The sequence below is a fragment of the Trifolium pratense genome, linkage group LG2 (genome assembly GCF_020283565.1).
Source record: "Trifolium pratense cultivar HEN17-A07 linkage group LG2, ARS_RC_1.1, whole genome shotgun sequence".
NCBI lineage: Eukaryota > Viridiplantae > Streptophyta > Magnoliopsida > Fabales > Fabaceae > Trifolium > Trifolium pratense.
In genome coordinates this window covers 25630613-25653807 of record NC_060060.1, presented here as the reverse complement: position 1 = coordinate 25653807, position 23195 = coordinate 25630613, and the positions used below count along the sequence as shown (strand labels likewise).

General features: G+C 32.7%; 1 protein-coding gene and 1 pseudogene across 1 annotated transcript; both read left to right on the top strand.

The window, feature by feature from the left end:
- The first annotated feature begins 3649 nt into the window (after positions 1-3649).
- Positions 3650-10146, top strand: LOC123911554 (lysine-specific demethylase JMJ25-like). The gene is made up of 11 exons (XM_045962993.1): positions 3650-4794; positions 5826-5889; positions 5970-6714; positions 6874-7191; positions 7300-7605; positions 7703-7775; positions 7871-7956; positions 8248-8367; positions 8856-8914; positions 9453-9522; positions 9617-10146. Exons 1-11 carry the CDS (start codon positions 3957-3959, stop codon positions 9872-9874), a joined length of 2937 nt encoding a protein of 978 aa, XP_045818949.1. The 5' UTR covers positions 3650-3956; the 3' UTR covers positions 9875-10146.
- Positions 10147-16976: 6830 nt separating this feature from the next.
- Positions 16977-18508, top strand: LOC123904458 (annotated as a pseudogene).
- Positions 18509-23195: the final 4687 nt, after the last annotated feature.

Here is a 23195-nt window from a genome sequence, read left to right as displayed (position 1 = left end):
ATAATTAAAATTGTAATGATATCTTTCTCCTCCCCTCCCCTCCAAATCCCCCCAATTTGGGGGAAGCAAAAATTGGGATTTGAAAGGATTTTGCTCACCTCCTCTCACCTCTCCTCCCCTCCTAAAAATTGAACCAAACACAATTAATTTAAAATATCCCCTCACCTCCCCTCCAAATGTTTGGTTCAAAAGAGTAGAAGGGGAGGGGAGGGATTTTTATAGAGGGGAGGGGAGGGAATGGGAGGGGAGGGAAAAAATTTAATTGCAGATGTGTTTGGTTCAAAAGAGGGAATAAGAGGGGGAGGAGATAGATTTTAATTGCAAATATGTTTGGTTCACGAGGGGAGGGGAGGGATGATATAATTAAATTACTTTTTTATCCTTATAATTTATAAGAGTCTCATAATTTTAAAATTATTCACTTTATAAATATTTAAATATAAGAACTCAATAGACTCGAAACTCCACAAATGTAATTATTTGTTGATGTTAATATTTTTTATCTTGATGGTTGATTGAATCTAATAAATAATTTATAAAAATTTAAATGCACACAAAAATTTAAAATTTAATCTTATAAAAAAAATTATATATATATATATAATTCCTAAATAGTTATCCTAATGTTTATCTAAACCCTAATTCACTTAAACCAATCAAATGTTTTCATTTAGCCATGTCATCCAATACATCCAATTAAATCACTCTGCCACATCACTTTCTATTTCTCTCTAAAACTCAATTTAGTAGTTAATTTAATTCTTGCTCCTCTTCCAATGCCCACCAATCAATATGTATCCGTTTCATTTTTCTTTTCATATGCAACATTTACTTTGAAGAAATTATATGCCTAATAATATATTCACCATTTATATGCATTATCTTTTCATATGCTCTTTTCAAGTTTTTTTTTCCTTAAATGTGCATATCCCTTACCCCCTATATATATATTACATTCATTCATGCAACTTTATGCTTCTCTCCATTTCCAAATTATGTGATTATTTGTTACCATTGTTTTGTAATATTTCCTTTTTGCAAATGGGTGACCATCATTCTTCTTCTTCTTAATTTTTGTTTTAATCTCTTTCTTTTAGTGGTTTTGGTATTTTTGTGATGATTACATCCAATTTTTTTTTCAAAACTAAATACTTCGCATTAATCTGTGTCATTTTTTTGTTCATATGATTCATCCTCTTTTACGAATTTGCGGGTCTTTTGTGTGGAGTAATTCAAATTAGCATTCCTATGGTAATTACAAACCAACATAAATCTATTATCTATGTATCATTTAAATGTGTCATTTTCATTTTTTTGTCAATTAACTGATCTTTTATACTAACTTCCAAATAATCCAAGGTGTGATTCAGATTACTGGTCCTATTGTTGTTCCGTTAGCCGATGATTTAATGCAAACACAAAGAATGACTATTGAGAAGTTGTTCGAATCCCCTATTTATAGATTTATAAAACTAGATGCTCTAATTAATTATAAATTTGATATTTTTATTTGTGGACTAATTAAGCGAAAACACTTCAACCATGCTATGATTGGAGTTTGAATCTCGGATTCTCTATTTTATTATTTTGAAAATATTTATTGTTTCAATTTCTCCGATTATAATATAAAACAACGCATTACACCCGTGCATCGCACGGGTAAGGGTCTAGTATATATATATATACATGTAACATGTAACAAAATATAAACGTAGGCAAAACAATTATATAACAAAATTGTATATTCGATGCAACAGATTGAAAATTGTGAGGAAATAAGAAATATCAACGAATCCAAAAAAAAAAATTGAAAACAAATTATATATGTCTGTGTGAGTGAATAATAATTAACATAAGCAAAAACCTAAACAAATAGCAAGTTCTCTTTTTATAATAAAAAAGTAGCAAGTCTTTTTTTTGACACAAAAAAATAGCAAGTTAGCAACATTAAAAATGCAAGTAAGGATGATTTTGGTATTTAAAAATAAATATAAGGATAATTATGTCAACATAATTAAAATTGTAATAACAATTAATGCCTCCCCTCTCCTCCAAATCCCCCCAATTTGGGGGGAAGCAAAAATTGGTCTAAAATGTATTTTGAATCCCTCCCCTTCCCTCATCTCCCCTCCTAAAAAATTGAACCAAACATAAAAAATTGAAAATATCACCTCACCTCCCCTCCCATCCCCTCCAAAACCCCCGAACCAAACATACCCTAAACTTATTTTCCAATTCCTGAGTGCTGCGATGAAGGTGGTTTTATGGCTACCATTGCTTAGGTTGAAGAAGACAAATTGTTGGGCTCATTACTTTTACCTCCGGCCCATTTAAGTTGGTTTTTTTTTTTTTTTTGAGTTTTACTTTTCTATCATATATATATATATATATTTTGTGAGGGTGTGGTGCGTCATCCAAAAATAGTTGGGTATACAAAATGCTTTCCTGAATAGTTTCTCGTGCTCGTATTTCCAATGGCCTACAGGTTTGTTTTTTTGAAAATTAAAGATATCTTTAAAGCGATTTGATTGGCAACAATTTGGATATTTGAAAAGCTATAAATAATTGGATTTTTAATCCGAGAGAGTATGACGCAGATTCCGTGATACATAATATTAAACTTCAGGTGTGGTGGTGGTTTAAAACTAAGTTCAAGTTATTTGATTGTAATTTTTATATGTAGTACACGAATCCTTTAATTTGTTTGGGGTAGCTACGTCAACTGCATTTTTTTTAATTAGATGTTATTTTTTATGATTTTATTAATATTATCTTTGCAAAAATCATATAAAATAGTTGATATCGGGCCGACCCATAACCCGAACTAACCTAATCGAGTTTGATATTCATATGGACTAAATAGACTAGGAGCAAAAAGGCCTAAATGTATTTGGACTAATTTTTTTGAAGTCCGTTCTATTAAAAAATGTAGGTTAATGAGACGGTCCATTAACTCGGTCTAACTCTAAAAATCTGACTCCGCAAAAGTTAGTAGGCTGGTCTAATTATATTTGGACTAATTCTTTTGTTTTGGTTCTCGAAATCTAACATTTCTTTCGGTAAAAATTTACACATGAAAATAGGATTGTGGGAGATTTAGAAGAGTCTTTCGTTTCCACCATTTTAAGCAGAATTTCATTTATAAAAAAAATTGTAGAAATTTTAACATTATTCACCTTAGATGGAAGTCAATAGATTTGGTCTAGGGTTTAAATAGTATATATGAGGTCATAGGTCCAATCGAGTTCGATATTCATATGGACTATATAGATTAGGAGCAAAAATGCTTATTATATTTGGACTAATGTTTTTTTGAAGTCCATTATATTAAAAAATATGGGTTAATGAGCTGGTTCATCAACCCAATCTTAATCTAGAAATCAGAGATTAACTGATTAGTAGTACGACTATGATTCTGACTCCCCTAAAGTGAGTAGGGTGGTTAATATCTGATATACTTACAATGATTTTTTGATTAATATAAATTATATAAATATTGCAATTCTTTTTGTAGTTACTCAAATCCCTCGCTACTAAACTAAATTTAGTAGTTAAAAAAACTCACTTTAAATGGTAAATATATTGGAAAAATTAAAAATTGAAATAGAACATTTCCATCAAAGATGAGTCAAAAAAAAAAAAAGAACATTTCCATCAAACACAATCTTTAGCTCAGATTGAAAAAATCCTCCTTCCCTTGAAAACACTACTAACAATTATTATTATGCAGGGTCAAGTCTAATCGCATCACATGTCCGTTTCTCTGCTTTAAAAGCAGAAGATACCCAAAAAAAGTCTTCATTTCATCATCACAATCACAATCACAATTTGCTTACATTTCATTTTGCATTTGCTTGCTTGTTACAGTAGTAGTAATAAATAAAATATAAAATACCACTAAAATTCAAACAAAAAACTTCATTTGAAGAGTTTCCATTCATGCATTCATAGATTCCATGGCTTTGATGAAAGATGGTATAGAAATTGTTGAATGTGATGTTAAAGTTATTCCAGCTACAGTTACAGAGAAAAAGAAACGAGGAAGAAAGAGTAATGCGGAGAAGAAAGAAGCTTTAAGGAAAATGTTAGAGAAAGATGATGATGGTAATGGAGATGACGTGGCAGTGGCAATGGCACCTTCTTCTGGAAAGAAACGCGGTAGAAAGAAAAAAACAGACAAGAAAGCTGAAACAGGTGAATGTAGTTTTTCTTCTGTTGTTGTTGTTGTCGGAAAGGGAAAGAGTAATGTGGTAGAAAAGGAAGTGAAGAAGAAGAAGAAGAAGGATAATCATGGTAGAAAAAGAAAGATTATTTTGGATGAAAATGATGTAGGGAAAGAGAAGAAGAAAGATAATCGTGGTAGAAAAAGAAAAATTATTGTTGATGATGTTGTGAAAAAGAAGGATAATCGTGGTAGGAAAAGAAAGATTATTGTTGATGATGTTGTGAAAAAGAAGGAAAATCGTGGTAGGAAAAGAAAGATTATTATTTCTAGTTCTGAAGATGATGAACAAGAGGAGGAAGAAGATGGTGATTTTGTTAAGAAAGAAAAGAAGGAACTTTATGGAAGAAAGAGAAAAATGGGTAATAATAGTAAAGGAAGTTATGCTTTAAGGAGTACTGATGGAAAAATGAAACATGATTGTATTTCTCAGGAGGAAACAAAGGTTAATGATGCCGCTGCTGCTGATGATGTTGTGCTATCCAGGTATATGTTGGAATATCTTCTTCCATATTTAAGACAAATAGATCTACAACAGATGGCTGAGAAGGATATAGAAGCTAAGATATTAGGTATTTTTTGTTTATCTTCTTATTAATGTGATTTGCTTTGCATATGCTTCATGGTTTTGAATTTTGATTACTTGCATATTTGATTGATATCCTGCTTTGCACTATTTTTTACTGCATGTTCTTTTTTTGACTATTTTTTACATGTTCATTGAATATGGTTTATAAATGTTGAGTTAGCCCAACTTCTAAGATGGTATCAGAGCCTCTTCAAGATTCGTTGGGCCGCAATCCTCACCTTACAAGTCGATTTTGTAGGGTTGAGTTAGGCTCAACTCCCAATTTTAAGACTTAGCATGTGTTGATTAAGTTTGTATTTCATCTCATGCATGCATATATCTAAAGTTCACTAAGCTACTTCCTAGATCAAGGTTCAAGAATTGCTTGGACTTGATCAGATTCCAACAGAAAAAGTGAGTGCGAGGAAAACAGGGGGAAAATGAGTGAGGGATCAAGGGTATGAGAGAAAATAATGTCTTTTTATTGTTCATTTTGAATATAAAAAGGGGCATGAATCAAGGGTTCTCTATTGTAATATTGATCCAAATTCTTTGATTGATAGTGAAGGAGGGAGCAGCCCGGAGATGTAGGTCATCTTTTTGGGGGTGAACTCGTAATTAATTCTGGTGTGCTCTACTGTTCTTCTCTATTAATCTTGATTTTTAATTTTTGTTAGTAGTTTTCACTTTTTTTGTTGTTTAAATCTCTGCATAATTGCATTTTTACTGGTATGTGCATTTCTGCGTTACTGCGTTAATGTGCTGCTGCCGCTGTGTTGTTTCTTTTATTTGTGTGTTACTGCTTGCTTCTGTGCTTTTTCTGGCTTAGTGCATTGCTACTGCATTCTGTTTTTTCACTGCTGTGTGCATGCTTAGTTTTTGAGCGTCTGTGTAATTTGTGCTTCTGTTTTATGCAAATTATGTTTTGTGGTTCTAGTTTTATCACTTGTGCAGGAAAAATTCTAAATAACTTCCTAATTGTCTTGTGAACCAACAATATATTTTTTTAATTTGCTTTTGGGATAAACATTACAGGGCTCTCACTCTCCGAGATAAACATTAAAGCAGCGGATTGCTCTAAAGACGAGACCGCTTATTGGTAGGTACTTATTTGGCATATTTTTGTTTTCGTAGTTATGATTCTAATGCTATATTATCGCTGTCTTAACACTTTTGCAGTGATAACTGCCAAACTTCAATATTTGACTACCACCGAAGCTGTACAAAATGCTCGTTTGACCTTTGTCTCGACTGTTCTTGGGAGCTTCGTCGTGGGAAGCTTCTAGGTGGTGCAGATCCAATTGAGTTTGAGTTTATCAACCGAGGGCGAGATTATCTGCATGGTGGAAATGAAGAGAGAATAATCAGAGAAAATGAATCTCATCCTGCCGTCCCACCTCATGTATGGTCACAATCTGGGTGGCATGCAAACAGCGATGGCAGCATTGCCTGTCCGAAAGCCAATAATGAATGTGATCATGGTTTCCTTGAGTTGAAAAGCATGCTTCCGCCAAATTGCGTCTCTGAGTTAGTATGTAAAGCAAATCAACTTAAAGAAACAATTAAGCTTAAATATGCAGAGGAGACTCTTGACAATAGCTGCTCTTGTTTGAAGGTTGTTAGAAACAATGCAGATGATATACCCGATAACACAAGGAAGGCAGCTTTTCGTGAACATTCCGATGACAATTTTTTATACTGTCCTAGAGCTATAGATCTACATAGTCATGAGAAGGATTTAAGACATTTTCAATGCCACTGGAGAAAAAGGGAGCCTGTAATTGTCAGCAATGTTCTTGAATCATGTACATCCGGTTTAAGCTGGGATCCGCTTGTCATGTGGCGTGCATTTCACCAGATAAGTGATACCGATCACAAGTCATTTTCGGATGTGAAGGCTATTGATTGCTTAGATTGGTGTCAGGTTTGTTCGATTTCTCAATCTTGATCGTGGATTTTGTTTTGGTTTCTTAATCATGAGCTTCTCAAATGATTGCTTAGTTTTAGTATTTTTTTTCTTTAACTTCCCGTGTCTATTAGTGGTAATTTCTGGATTTTTATTTGATTTGTTGATTCAATGCAGAGAAATTTTAATGTGCACCATTTCTTTACTGGATACACAAATGGTCGTAAGGATCAGCTTGATTGGCCTCAGGTATTGAAATTGGATGATTGGCCTCCTAATTTATCTGAGGAACGATTGCCTCATCATTGTGCTGAGTTCATATCTTCCTTGCCGTATAAAGAATATACAGATCCTTTCAAAGGCACTCTTAACCTTGCTTTGAAGCTGCCTGATAATGTTCACATGAAACCAAAAACATATATTGCTTATGGATTTGCTCAAGAGCTTGGACGGGGTGATTCTGTGACTAAGCTCCATTGTGATATGTCTGATGTTGTATGTTTCAATTCTGTGTCTTTCCTAGATTGTTTTTTCTAGAATGTATTATGGAACTTTTTGGTGCTTATATTGATTGATATTTTTTTTTATAATTTGGCTTTTTAGGTAAATGTGTTGACTCATATTGCTAAAGTGGAACTGGAAACTGCGAGCATTACTGCAATAAAGAAATTGAAACAAAAGCACCTTGAGCAAGACAAGAGAGAGCTACACGGTGATAATCATGACGGAGATACCAATGTTGACATGCTTGATGACCCGTCTTCTTCCATAACTGATTCAGACGAGCTAAATAGTTTAGATGGTGCTCTCTGGGATATTTTTCGGAGAGAGGATGTACCTAAATTGAATGAATATCTGAACAAGCATTTCAGAGAGTTCAGGCATGTTCATTGCTCTCCTTTAAAGCAGGTAAAGTCAATTACGTGAATAAGTTATCTCAAAGTCTGATGGCCGTTCACTCATTATATATGTATTTTCTTGAATGACATATCTTTTGGTAATGTAGGTAATCCACCCCATCCATGATCAGACCTTTTATCTCACTATCGAGCATAAGAAGAGGCTTAAGGAGGAGTATGGTTAGTAGTATTTATAATTTTTTGTATGTTTGGTTTGTGGAATGTTGATCAATAGACTTGTTCCATTTTGTTAACAATTCAACATTGACTTGTAGGAATTGAGCCTTGGACTTTTGTTCAGAAGCTAGGAGATGCTGTATTCATTCCCGCTGGCTGCCCCCACCAAGTCAGGAATTTGAAGGTAAAATTTACGTACATGGTGGATTTGTTTCATCTTTAATGAAGGTGTAAATTTTTATTATATGGTTAAAAGAAAAAGAGAGAATAACTATAACTATGGTTAAATACTATTGATAATGACTTGAGACCGTCTTTATAGTTGGATACTTCCATATTCACAATAACAGCATGGTGAACCAACACTTTCTTACATATTACACTGGCCATTTACCACTAGCTCATTTTTTTGTCCTGTTATATTGTTTTTCTTTCTAGCTAATGCTTGTCAACGATATCCATCATTGTTTTGCAGTCATGCACCAAGGTTGCACTTGATTTTGTCTCTCCTGAAAATGTTGGTGAGTGTGTCCGTTTGACAGAGGAAATCCGCAAACTTCCGATAAATCACAGTTTCGCAGAGGACACATTGGAGGTATGCCAGGCCACTTTTTTGGATTTGATTCTTCTGTTTATACGCTTATCCAATATTTTGAGATATTATATCTCCTATTATGCCATTAGCTACTACTTTCAACTATATTTTGATTATAGCTTCATAGCTGTTTAAGAATTTGGACTTGACCTACCAGAACAATCGGGCCTGCTGATTGGGGACTTTCAGTACATTACATCTATTGTTGGCACTGTCATATTGCATTTGTCCAAATCGGAACACTTTTAATTGAATTTCTTTGAAAAGTCATTAACAGCTCTTGTAAATTAAGAGTACTGGTTTTAGATTTTAGATTTATTTATCTAGTGTTATTGTACCTTTTTATGTAATGACAAGGTTCTAATATTAACTGTTTCTACTTGTTGAAGGTTCGATAGTTTTTTATTGTCATATCTATGTTACCGTTTTATACCATAATGTTGTATCAATAGATTGTGTGTACTGTTTTATGCTTTCTTTGGTTACAGGTGAAGAAAATGATTATACATGCTATGCTTGATGTGGTCAAAAAGTTGGACAAAGAAAGGTTAGTTAGTGATTGCAAACATTTTGTATTTTGTTTTTAGTTTTGTTAGTCTCATGATTTGCGTGTGCATATCATGAAGTTGATGACTGTCATTTAATTTACAGGTTTGAGGATACCAAGGTTTTGTTGTAAATGTAAATTTCTTAGTTGCTTACTAGTAAGTTTTGCTGATCTTCAGTTCTTTGTATGGCAACCCTAGGAATGTATCCGTATTTTGTTCTATCTGGCACACCTTGATGATATAACACCATTAAAAAGTACTCCATTTGTTTTAAAATGAGTGTCGTTAAGATTTTTGCACATCAATTAAGAAATGCATTCGTCAAAAAACATAATACTTTTACTAAACTAATTTTGTTAACTATTGGTATGTTTTTCACAGTCATTGAAATATAATGTTTTGAGAATCTATCAACAAACCTACTTTTAGCCTTAAAAACATCCCACTTTTCATGCGGAATCCCTTCATCATTTTATGGCGTAGAAATTTTTATAGGGAGTGGCCTACTGAGTTACCTTACTGGTTCACGTGCAATAGGTTAGTTGTTTTTCAATACAAGTGGGAGTTTAAAGTGAGCAACGCTACTGCAGAGGGAAAAAGTGTGCTGGTAAGTATAATCTTGATCAATTCTCATGTCTATTTATTTGTTTCTGTTAATATTTTTCAGTTTTATTTACATTTTACATTTTTTATTTATGCAGCATTTTCCAAAATTTATCAGCACTGGATGTTCGCTTCGTCAGGGTCAACCAATTCATGTAGTTTGTGATAACACTAAAGAAACAACCTGCTGTGATGTTATGAAGAATGACAGAAAACCACCTCAATACCATATAGGTGGTGGATGGTATGAGTTTGTTAGAAAGCTGAAACTGAAAGATGGCGATAAGATTGTGTTTACTCTTGACAATCCTCCACGATTCTTGAATGTCAGGGCAGTGAGACATACCGGAAGTTGAAGAAACTACTTTGATCATGAACAATTTGGTTTTATTGCAGTGTTTTTATTTGCTATTGGTATGTACTCTTAACAATTTAGTCTGTTTTAGTAGTTTGACAAACATCTTGGTTTCTTGAACAATTAGTTGTTAGGAGTTTGTTTATTTTGATTGTGCCTGCTTTTGTCACTGGTTTAGCATTCCACACAAACATTGAATGTATTGTTGTTTCCTGTAATTCCGGTTAATTTAATTCATCTTACGTTTTGAGGGTTGCCTACCACGTACCAGAACCCGTACCATGTACTGAAATGATTGCGTACTTACTATGTATATCCTCCACTTCCACACACCGAATATTTTGATGGTTGCGTACCACACATTGACGGAGCCACATTGGAATCTGAGGGTTCACATGCACCCCGTCAAATTATTAAAATATGAATTTGTGTTTTTGAACCTCTTGAAAGTTAAGTCTTGCACCCTCTCTTTCCTTTTGATTTCTCAAGTTCCTCTTTTATCGGTTTCAAACCAGAGACCTCATATTTGATGCACGAATCTCTAACCAAGACATAACTTATTTATTACGAAAAATCAGTTGAAAAACAAAAAATCGACCCTAAATCCAAAAAATCGGCCGAAAAACCTAAAATCGGCCGAAAATCCAAAAAATGACTATAAACCCTAAAATCGACCGAAAAACGAAAAATCTATTGCGAAGCAATTTCATAAAATTTTAAAATCTTCCCGTTAATCTTGACAAGAGAATTTTTTTAAGAAAAATATTAATATATATCATAAGAAGACAAATTTGATTTTTTTTTTTAAAATCTTGTACATTCAACTAGGCATGGCATGATAATGGGGCGGCCGAATTTTGCCTTTTCCAAACCCATAAAATTCGAGTTTCCTCAAATGAGTTCCAATTATCAACGAATATGGAAAATAGAACTCCAAACTTATATCCAATGAAGTTCGTTATCACCGTGGTTCAAGTATCTTCATTCCGCGTCACTTCAATATGTACTTTCGTTGAATTTTGATACTTTTTATTAAAAAATGAGGTAAAAGTCAAAAACTAATTTGTTTCGACAATATGATTTTTTTGAAACAAAGAATATAAATAAATAAATAAATAAAACAACTTTGTTTAAACTTAAAAATAAAAACAAACATGTAACCAAAAAATAAAAAATAAAAAATATAAATAAACATATGAATATAATTTAAAACTTTGTTTAAGGGTTTATAATTTAAAAATTTAAGACAAGCAAAATGTAATTAGATATATGCGGGGCAAATTCGAGGTGGATATCAATGACGCCATTACCCACCCCACCCTTGTCTTTTAAATTCGAGAAAATCCATAGCTCGAACTCAAACTCAGTCAATGTCATGCCTACATTCAATTTTTTTTTTGACAATCCTACATTCAACTTGTTTTTTTTTTACTAAAATAAAAGATATTTATTCATTCAAATTGGTATAGTACATCTGATTCAAGTACAAATTCAATAGCACTAAAAACAAAAAGGATAAATTTGCGAACAAACTCACAACATCCAAGTTAATAGCATAAAACGGCATACTTATGCCTACAAATAATGTGATAATATTAAAGTAACCCAAATACCTATGCCTCCGAATCTGCATCTGTGACGAACTTAATCACTGTGTGCATCAGTAGTTGACCGAGGTTGATCTTCCAATTCAATCAAACGAACACCACAAGAAGACGGGAATACAAACACTGCACAAAGATGGGACGACGAAATCACAAAAAAACACACAAAAGAAAATCTTAATCTATGTGAAAACCACTTATTTAGATTAAAACAAATAAAAAAAGATGCAAATGGGATGATTTTGGGTCGAAAAAGACCCAAAATCACCCTTTTAGAAGGAAGGAGGAGCTTGTCTCTCTAAAAAATTAGGACCGGCTTACATTACATTCGACTTTTTAAATATTCAATATTTTGTTAAAAAAATACAATATTTTTCAATACCTTATTATTACATATTTTGGCCTGAGCCCTTTTATAAATACAGTTGCTCTCAGTCTCACACACAAATTAACCCTAATCTCAATGGAAAGGAAAAAACACTCTTCATCTCATACAACAAAAACAACGCCGCCTCCCTCAAAATCACCTGCATCCTCTTCTGATTCACATTCTGATTCTCACCAATCACAGATGGAACACAAAAATCAACTTTCTCGGAAAGGAAAACGTATCAAGAAGGAAAATGTTGCTAAGAAACCGATGCCGGAAGAGTCACCGTCTGTTATTGATAACGAACCTGCAAAAGATGAATTTGAAAAGGGGGAAAGTAGTGATGAAATGCCTCATCTTTGTTTTAGGGAAATGGATGCGTTTAAGAAGGGGATCGAGTTGCTTGGGGAATCGGAGAGGAAAGAGTTTGATAGAAGATATAAGAAGTTGAGAGTTCAAGAGGTGAAACTGCGTCTGAGGCGTGCTGAGTTAGTTGAAAACCACGTTGAGATTATTTTAAATGCATTGCAAGGATCTTCTTAGGTTTGATTTTATGGCTATTTTATTGTGTAGTTGTTTTTGACATAACAACTATTGTGTTGTGCATTATGTTTTGATTAGATTATGTTATTAAAGACATGTAATGCACAAGTTATGAATGGTGTTGTTATGATGTTTTGATGATTTTGATTATTGTTGTAGTATGTTTGTAAAATGATGTTGGAGAGACCTCAAACATTGGCTCTAAATATGCAGTTGGTTGTTGGTTTAACTTTTATTATTTGTGTTCTCTCGACTATTATGATGAATGATGCTCATTATGTTATGTATCCAGGGAATTTGTATTGAAGTTTTGTTTGATATGGTTAGGTTATGTTGTTACTTTGGCTAGTAAATTTGATATATACTTGTTGATTTTTTTGTTAGCTATGAAGCATGAACCCCGGACACGACACAGACACTAACAAGTCGATACTAATAGATAGTAATTTGAAAAATTGACACAATTCAATGTAATTATAAGTGTGGGTATCGTGTGGGTATCGTGTCGGTGTCGATGCTGATGTGTGTCCAACACTGGACATGCCTAATCCGAGAAGTGTATGTGCTTTATAGTTGTTAATTACCTAAAGTCAACTTTTCCAGGGATTGTGGCACTTGTTTAAACAAATATGTTAGGCAGTGTTTTCTTTGACTATGAAACCAGATTGACAACATTTCACTTATCTGCATAGAGTAATTCCCCATCGCGAAAAGTTCCTCAAGCATAAAGTTCTTTTCAGCAGCGTTTATGCTTGTTTAAAGATGTTTTTCAGGTCTCAATTACTTGATTGTTTGGTTGCTTAATCTTTAATTATTTACATTATTTATCGTGTTGTCTTGTATGCAAGTAGTGGTAGATTGTAATATCAATGATGTGTATGCAAATTTGGTTTGCCACAAATGAAATGACTCTTCTTCCTTCTAAAGTAAATGTTAGAACGGATCAGCTCTGGTTTGACTGTTAATGTGGATGCTTGCTTTTGCTTATTTAATTAAGTGTTTCTTTTGTACAGTATTTATATCTATTTAAATTTGGATTCATAGGTTGAGTTTAATTATTCTTGTTGGTTTTGGTGGAGACATCCATCCATTCTAGATATTGTTTGTAGTGATTGAAGTTGCTTTAGATTTGGATTGTGACAGCTTAGTTTCTGGTTTAATGTGCTGTGAGTGATATCCTGCGGTTCTGTGTTGGTTTTGATACTGTTATTTTTTGTATGTTTTTGGTTTAGGGGATTTGGGTGTTGGTGGTCCTCAATTATTTTTGGAGTTTAATAGAAGTTTTGTTTGAACTTTTTTTTTATAAAAATTGTGTTAAACTCAAGGGTTGTTTTGTTTGCTCCACCGTTATAAAACTTGGTTTGGACTGGCTGGTCAGACTGAGCACCGGAGATGTGGCTGGCCAGTTTGAGCAGCTTCGTCAATCGGAGTGCCCTAAAACTGGAAAATACTGCACTTTTGAGAAGTTGGCTGGGGATTTTTATTTTGTTTTTCATTTTCTAAACTGTGCGGATTTTTTGTTGTTGTTAAAGTTAAAATGAGACAGCTTTCATTCTCATAGGGGGGCAGGGGTGTCTCACCACTGTTGTGGTGTAGACTATTAACCCACAGTCTGCACAAGTGATATTTACTTGTGTTTTGAACAAGTGATATTTACTTGTGTTAAGTAACATTTGCGATTTTCTATATTTGCTTAATTGTTTCAGTGCTCAATTTGCGATTTAGTGATCAGAGACAAATTTAGTGTCTACATGTCTTTGTAAGGTGTTCTTGTTGGAATGACATATTCAGTGAGACCGCATACAATCTAGTAAGGGTCAGAGGCGTCTCACCACTGCCAAGGAGGAGATTGTTAATCCGCAGTCCGCATAAGTGGCATTTACTTGTGTTAAGCATATCTGTGATTTTCTATATTTGCTCAATTGTTTTACCGAGCAACTGATTAAATTTATTTCAGTTTCTTCCTCAGCATTCCATCGAAGTTATGGTCACCTATGAATATGAATATGTGATGAATCAAAAAACTACATGATGCGATCAAGTAGTAGTTTGAGAAAAAATATTTAAAGGATAAATTAGATTGATAGTTATGACTTCCACAAGGCATCTCTAGGCTCTAGGCTTTAACTTCCATATTCAGATCCAACAATCTCAGGCACCTCTAGGCTCTAACTTACACAAGGATTTTCAGAAGCAACTCTAGATTATTGAACACATCTTCTACACCTTGCCACATAAGCGAAATGTAATAACCATACCTACTGCCAGTAATATTATTATGATAGTTATGACTTACATTGTCCACTCATAATCATCCGGCAAGTCTAACATGCACAAGTGGAGAAAGTCTTCCACGGTGCACAAGTGAATGGTAATATTATAACGAATATGAATTTTACAAAATCCATCGTCGGATTGAAAATTGATATCGTATAGATCATCTATTAAAATTTTGAAAAAAAATTGAAAATCATTTGATATGTTATTGAGACTCATCAAGATCAACGGTTTATGGTTTTTTATTGACTACCATTAATATTGATGGCTCCCGATGACATATCAAATTAATTTCAATTTTTTTCAAAATTTTTATGGATGATCTATATAATATAAACTTTCAATTCAACGGTGAATTTTGTAAAATTCGTACTCGTTATGATATAATTGCTAACTTGTGCACCGTGGAGGGCTTTCCTCACTTGTGCATTTTAGAAAAAGCCTCATCTTCATACTTGTTGCAGCCATAACAGTAAAGTTGTGTAAGCATTCTGGAATTTGGTCTGATAAGTGATTTCTCAGATTTTCAAAATGGCTCAGGAGTCATTGTCAAACATAGTGTCTTGAGTGGCTTAAAGTCAATAATAGGGTAGCTTGACATGTATTATGAGATTCTACCGTCTTAATCTGTGTCACAGAAGTTTGATCTGAGTATGGTAAGATAATATAAATCTGTGACGGTAAACTTCCAACATCACACGTAAACTCAATCCACAAAAGAATTGCACCAGACAATTGATTTTCGGGCAAACCACCATTTTAGTCATTGGAGGTGTTACTCGTTATCACATTAGTTCCTGAATGCATCAAAATTGCAAATACATCCCTAGTCTCTCTTTTGTTACTAATTGTATCCCAACAATCAGGTATTTGTCCTTTCCGTTCATATCCACTTTGCATCAGCATAATTTTCCTTATTAATTTTGAGATTAGAATTTCTACCTAGCCTTAATGATTGCAATATCCAAAGCTCACTGATCTTAAAAGGGAGTGTTCCGTCAAGCGAATTGTCTCCAAGATCAAGAAACTGCAGCTGTGCAAGATTTCCAAGTTGATAAGGGATTGCTCCTGTAATAGAATTTCTTCTAAGATTAAGATACTGTAGTTTTTGCTAGATTTCCAAGTTCAAAAGGGATTGCTCTAACAAGATTGTTGCCTTCAATGTTAAGATAGTTGAGCTGTGAAAGATTTCCATGTTCATCAATTTGGTTAGCCATCCTTCCACTATATTCAGAACTTGAAATATTGAGATATCTTAATCTGCTGAAGGAATCAATAAGTTATGGTATGTAACTCCCTAGAAAAAATTACTTCATTTATTTTTTCAGTCGAAAAAAGAAATACTATTTATTTGTAGTCCTAAAATACTATTTGAGCCTTGAGGTTGCTTTTGATTTGGATTGTGATAGCTAGGCTTGTGCAATGATCTGTGGCATCCTGCGGTTCTGTCCTGGTTTACTCATGTTAAGTAACATTTGTGATTTTCTATATTTGCTCAATTGCTTTAGTGATCAACCGATTATATCTAGTTATTTTTGTTTCTTCACCATGATCCTATCGAAGTCGGAGACGGATTTAGTGTCAACATGTCTATGTCGTGTTAGGGGTCCTTGTCGAAGTGACATTCAATGAGACTACCTATAATCTAATAGAGGTCAAGGGCGTCTCACCCCTGTCGAGGAGGTGACTGTTAATCTGCAGTCCGCACAAGTGATGTTAACTTGTGTTAAGTAACATCTATGATTTTCTATGACTCAGCTTGTAAAGGGAAGAATAGACGGTGCTGATTTTAGGAGTGTGACACAAGCTGGTTTTAAAGGTTTAATAATATCTAGGCAAATATTAGTTTAGAATTTGACGTGTCTCCTAAATCTATGTGATCATATATGATTTTAGTTTAGAATTTTATATCTAGTAGAAAATTTAATGAGATTGATTTTCACTAACAATGCAAAGTACTTCAAAATTTCAAATTATTATGAAAAACAAGTAAAATCGAAAGCCATTGTTTATATCATTGTAACTAATAATGCAAATAATTCAAATTATTATGAAAAACAAGTAAAACCAACATAAAAAATATTGTGTAGATTTCCAAAGCCATTGTTTGCTTAATACACTAACATTCTCATAATTACATTATCTACCTTGCATGCATGTAAACCTGTAAAATTCATAATTCCTTGTGCTCCTTGGTAGTAAAAACGATGAAGAAAACTTGATTTTGTAATTTAAGCTTTCATTGACATTATCGTTGATGAAGTTAAAAAAGAAAATATACCAAATGGTTTTTTTTTTGAACGGTACCAATGGTTATTCACTTTGAGAAGATGAAGATTTTGTTTTCGTTTCTTTTTACATTAACCATTCTAATTTCTATCCTACCATGTTCTCTCGATTTCCGATCTCATCGTCACCAAAGTTGACAGTCCTATTGATTTGTCAACACAAATTGTCCGCACTACACTAAAGGTAGAGAATGCAGGGTCTATATTGTATCAGAAATCTTGTTGTCCTTTCATGAAAACCATGCAATTCATTTGGCATGCTCTTTGGCAACACTTAATGAAGGAAGAGGAAAGGCGAAACCGTCTTCTGGTGTTGGTTTACCTTATGATGAAGTTGTCAGCCCTGAAGGTTTTCCCAATTCCTTGAAAGTATACTCCATAACCTTACCTAAAGGCCTTGGGAAGGGAGATAGTCTAAAGTTGGATGTTTTCACCCATATATTGCAACCATTTCCAGAGAAAATTACTCAAGCTGACATCCAGCTTCCTCAATTTGCACACTTGCCAATGGTTTTCCACTTTGAGAATAATCAGGCTTTTGTTGTTGCTAAAGAGTTGGTGCGGGAGATTGAGATACCCCATTGGGGCAATGGGCAGATCAGAGAGCATTATAATCAGGCTTTTTCTAGGCTTGACAATCAGGCCAGACCGGATGTAAGAGGTGCATCAGCCTTTAGGCGTCTTGTTGCCAAGCTGCCACCAGGGACGGAGGGAGGTACAGGGTTGTGTGGGCACATGACTGCGCAACCTTTGGAGAATTGTTTTTAATACTATTATTAGTATATTTTGATTGTTGATATATTAATTAATTAGTTCCACATTCACCTGTTACTAATTGAAAATAGTTTCAATTTATTCTATAACATACTCTTTAATATTTGAAAAAATCTATTTACTATCAATCTAGTCTATAAAATACTCTTTAAAAGACAAATATCAATAAAGTTTGAAAGAGTGAGGAACCATTGTAGAATATTTGATAGTGTTTAATTGGGATTATTGCATATGATGCGAGATATATATATATATATATATATATATATATATATATATATATATATATATATATATATATATATATATATATATATATAGTGCATGTGTATGATTTGAACATAGTTTTAATTGGGTAAAAAAAGCTAATAATAAGTAATGAATCAAATTTTTTTTCTCAAAAGAAAGTAAAATTCATAAAACTCGTCACTTCTAATCCTTAAGCACGTGATGAATATAAAATTATAAAAATATAAATTGACAGTATATATTTTATGCTACAAATTTAGGCATTTAATGCGCCCACTATTAAAAATGTCTGGCTCCATCACTAGCTGCCACCAAAAGCTCATTCAGTGTGCTACGGGGATGAAATAGGCAACAATCCCACTTCTAATTTGTGGGGTGACTCAAAAAAGACACATCTGGAAATCGAACCTAGGTACCCAATCTTTGGTGGCCGGAAAACTGCCTTTACCATTGGATTCTTAACAAGAATGAGTATTGATCTGTTTTTCATTTTTAAAATGAAGTGTCAAACCTATGTGGATATACTTTGAAGAAAGAGTTAGCTAGCACATGGACTTTGATATATATATATATATATATATATATATATATATATATATATATATATATATATATATATATATATATATATATACACGTGAATGCTAACATGCACAAGTGTCTCGATAATCCTATAACCAATACAAATTTTAAAAAATTCACCGTTGAATTGAAAGTTTATATATATCAAATGATTTTCAATTTCTTTAAAAAATTGTATAGATAATCTATATGATATATACTTTCAATCTAACGATGAATTTTGTAAAATTTGTATTCGTTAGAGTTATTGGCAAGTGGTGTACTGTGCACCACTTGTCCAACTCTTTCATTTTAGCCAAAGCCTAAATTATAAGTAGTATAAAATTACTAGTATTGAGAATTGGTTTTTCTTAGTATCACTCAAATTCTTATTTGCAAGAGGTTTTTCTGAATATCCAATTTTCTTATGCTAATACAAATCTTAGGTCCAAGCAAAATGTGACTAGATTATAAATATATTTTCAAAGCTTGTGATGCTGCTAGCTACATTACACATGATACATGTAATTCACGGTAAGTTTAAACGGTTAAGCCACATTCATATAAGCATTTTACAGACCACACGAAACAGAGTGTAGTTGAGGTTTTTGAATGGCATGAGCTGAGTCAAAATGCTTTAAATTAGTTTTAGGTACATGATGAAACGGCTTTATTTCAAAAGAAAGGGTGTGACCATTATAAGTTGTTAGAAATATATTCACAAAAATAATGCATCTGGAATACTTCAATTTTCATCTACCCAAGACACATCAAATACAAATGAAGAAAATGAGTTCAATAATAAGTTTGCTTTAGTTGTGAGAGAGTTACTAGTAGATATATAGATACGAAAAACTATTTTTCCAAGTAAAATGTGTTTGCTTTAGTTGCTACAGACATTAATTTCGTCCCCATAGGCGCGGGTTCGAAATCCACAAAAACATAAATGAAAAATGGTTACCAACTAGAAGTGAGCATGCGACATTAAACATGTATATATTACGGGAATGGATTCTCTCAAGTGTGATTTACACTTGAGAGAATAAAGTGTAATCTAACACCATCTAAATTCATTTTCTCTAAATTTTTATATGTTTCTCTCTCTTGATCAATGGGAACAAACCACACTTTATTCCCACAAGTGTAAATTACACTTGAGAGAATCCATTCCCATATATTACCTGCATCAAAATGGACTAGGTTGTCTTCTCCATTTGATATTTAAACGCCCAAACAAATATATGTATGATACCCCGATAGCTCGGGCACTTTCAACTAATATTGGTTGCAACTTCTCTTTATTCTAAAATGTGTGCTGTAATTTATGCAATTGAGTTTTCTCATTATAGAGATCGGATGAATCTTTCGCTAGAATGTGACTCTCCCTTCTTAGTTCAAGCTTTTATAAATGTGAATTTGATTACTCGAATGCTAAAGGTTAAATAAAAAAATTGGGTTCACATCATTAGAAATTTCCGTTTTCGAAAAATGTTCATTTAATATCAAAATTTTGATGTCAAATATGGTGTGTACTTCTTGACGAGTTTTAATATGATCGGATTGACGTTTGATTTTTTATATGTATTTTTCTATAGGTATAAGTTGTAAGAAGATAAAGAAATAAGGTCGATATAAATAAAAGCAAAATGTTAACAAGTGCTCTTAGTGCAATATTTAAAATAAAATAAAAAAAGAGTAACTTTTGCATAGAATATGTGTAATTATAACTTTGACAAGTCTGTCTTTAATTTTCATGACAAAATTTCTTTTTATAGTCTCTTTAAAAATGTTCTTAGGGCACTTATTATCATGATCTTAAGATTGTGTTTGTGAGTTTGGAGGAGATGTGAGGGCTTTGAAGGGAAGAAAATAGAGGGAAAAATAGAAAAACTTTTCATATTATTTAAAAGATTATTTTGTAGGGAATGATAAATGTATGTTTTGTATTAACATAATTTTTATTTTGAGAATATTATAATAACATAGACTAAATTTGAAGAAGTCATATATATAAACTCTTAAAAATCCTTCTCTAATAGTATAATTTTTTAGTTCCTTCAAATTAGGTTGATTTTCTATTATGAAAAAGAAGAATCCTCCAATGTTCTCCGAACCCAGATTCCTCTAATTTTTTCACCTATTCCTTCCTTTTTCCAAAACTCTCTTACAATAAAAAATATAGTGTGTCACATAGGTGGCATTTAGAATTTGTGCATGGATGCACAACTTTATAAGTTGATTTTTGACCATTAGATCTAATAAGAAATACAATTTTATTATAGTCTACCAACACTAGATTTTATCTCACACCCAAATTAAATCTAACCTCATTCTCTATCACCTTCTCCCTCCTCACCATCACTAGTTTCTGACGAAAAAAAACTACACCCATTCCTAAAAATTGTGTTGCTGTGGGATTTTTGCTAGCAAAAGAACTGAATCAGTCCAATATTCCAGATTTGAAATTTTCAAGCTTCCAAAGAGAAGAAGATGCAAAAAAATTATACCAAGAAAAATCGATTATAAATTTAGTGTATGTTTGGTTTCAATTCTGGAGCATCCAGAATTGATTCTGAACGTGTAGAATTGATTCTGACTTGTTTGGTTTCTCAAAAGTAGAATTGATTCTGCCTCCAGAATTGATTCTACTTGAAGCTAGAAATCGTAGCTTCTGATTCTAGAATTAATTTTTACACTCAAATTTTTTGTTCAACTCACTTTTTCATGAATATATCCAAACATAAACCACTTCAGCTTAAAATCAATTTTGGCCAGAATCAATTTTACAGAATCAATTCTGCCAAAATCAATTCTCTCCGCCGCAGAACCAAACACACGCTTAAGCTCCACTCTTTGTTGTGCTAGTAGTAACAGATCTTTATTATCGATTATAAATCGATTATAAATTTTATAATCACATATAATAGAATCCAACTAGTGAAATTTGGGAAGAAAATAAAGTTTGGAAGAAGAAGGGTATCTGATAAGGTGTAGGAGGTGTATGATAAGATTTAATAGAAATGCAAAATCCAAACTCCCATCTTGCTTTTTAAAATTTTGTGCACCCTAAATGCCACATGTCACATATTATGGATCAGGATTGTCGGTGTAAAAACCACACATAGTTGCACACAACTTTAAATCTTAATTGATGATTTTTAATCGGATATTTTGTATGAGTTTAATTGTTGTGCATTGTCGGTGTAAATTTTTTTTACACATACATTTAATGATGACATTATTTAATGAATGTGACACATCATATATCTTTAAATATCATACATAATGTGTCAGTATAATATTAGATACATGTATAAAATAACTTTACACTAACGTTCCATATAAATTAAATGCATTTCATATTCCACACTAATGAAATCAAGAGTTAAATTTTGTTTTTCATCTTTATAAAATTAGCTAATTAATTTTTGGTTTTGTACTTAAAAAAAAATACATGTTTTTTATTTTCAAAAAGATTTTAATGTCAATATTATGACTATTTTATATTTAATATGTTGTGTTTATATATTATTATATTAAACTTATAAAAGATCGGCTATTAAGAATCGCAAACAAAACATTTTGTTTAGAATGACTATGATTTTTTTATAGAGACAAAAAGTAAAATACACTAATTTTATAAAGACAAAAATTATATTTAACCCAAAACAATTATAAAAGATCTCATATATAAAAATAAAAAAAAAATATTATGAAAGATCTCTCGAACGTTAATATTGAAAAGAAAAAAAATTGAATGTTACTACAGTAACCATGTCATGACTCATGCAGTTATATATGTAAGATCCCACATATATACTACTTGATGTTTTAATAATAAAATTTCTTTATAAACTGCAAGGCGAAAAGTGATGAGCATGCCTTGTTTCCCTCGCCAGAGATTTGCACTGCGCTTCCATGTGTTTGTCACATGTTTGGTTTCAGAGAAAAGTACGTAGTTCAGTAACTTGTCTATTCTAGTATATCCTAGTCAATTGTCAACCGGTCATGTCTAGTAAATTTTAGTAGTAGTTACTGTCAATAGTGAACAATATCCCAAGTTATTTAACCATCATCAAAGTTTTGTTCATCACTTTTATTATTCAACTCAAAACAACTATACAAATGAATTAAACACTACACCTTTAATTATAAATGGAATACTACATTACGTAGTTCTGTTTAACCTTAACTTTTTCAAATAATATGAGACTCACCTCACCTCACACTTGACACAATAATTTCCCTCTCAATTGAGTGTAATTCAATTCATTATGCTCTCCCTATGGCGGAAGGTTTTTTCATCAATACACAAATATACTTGCATTGTCGTTTGCCGCACTCAACATGACACGTCGTCTGACCATCATTCTCAGGAAGGCTTTTAATACAAGAAGTCGGTTGAACCATTCGTCGAACTATCGGCTCTAATACCACTGTTGGGTCACGAGAGGCAGTCAGTTGGATCATCCCCACTGGTCTCAGAGTAATTATACAAATTTTCACAACATGTTCAAATTTTCATTGAGAATATGGATGATGGTGACCCTTTGAACGTGTATTATAACTAACAACGCTTTTAACTTACTTTTTTCTATTTTTTCTTCACCTGTTTGGAGACAAACTATGTGAACAGACCTTCATCCTCATGTTGTC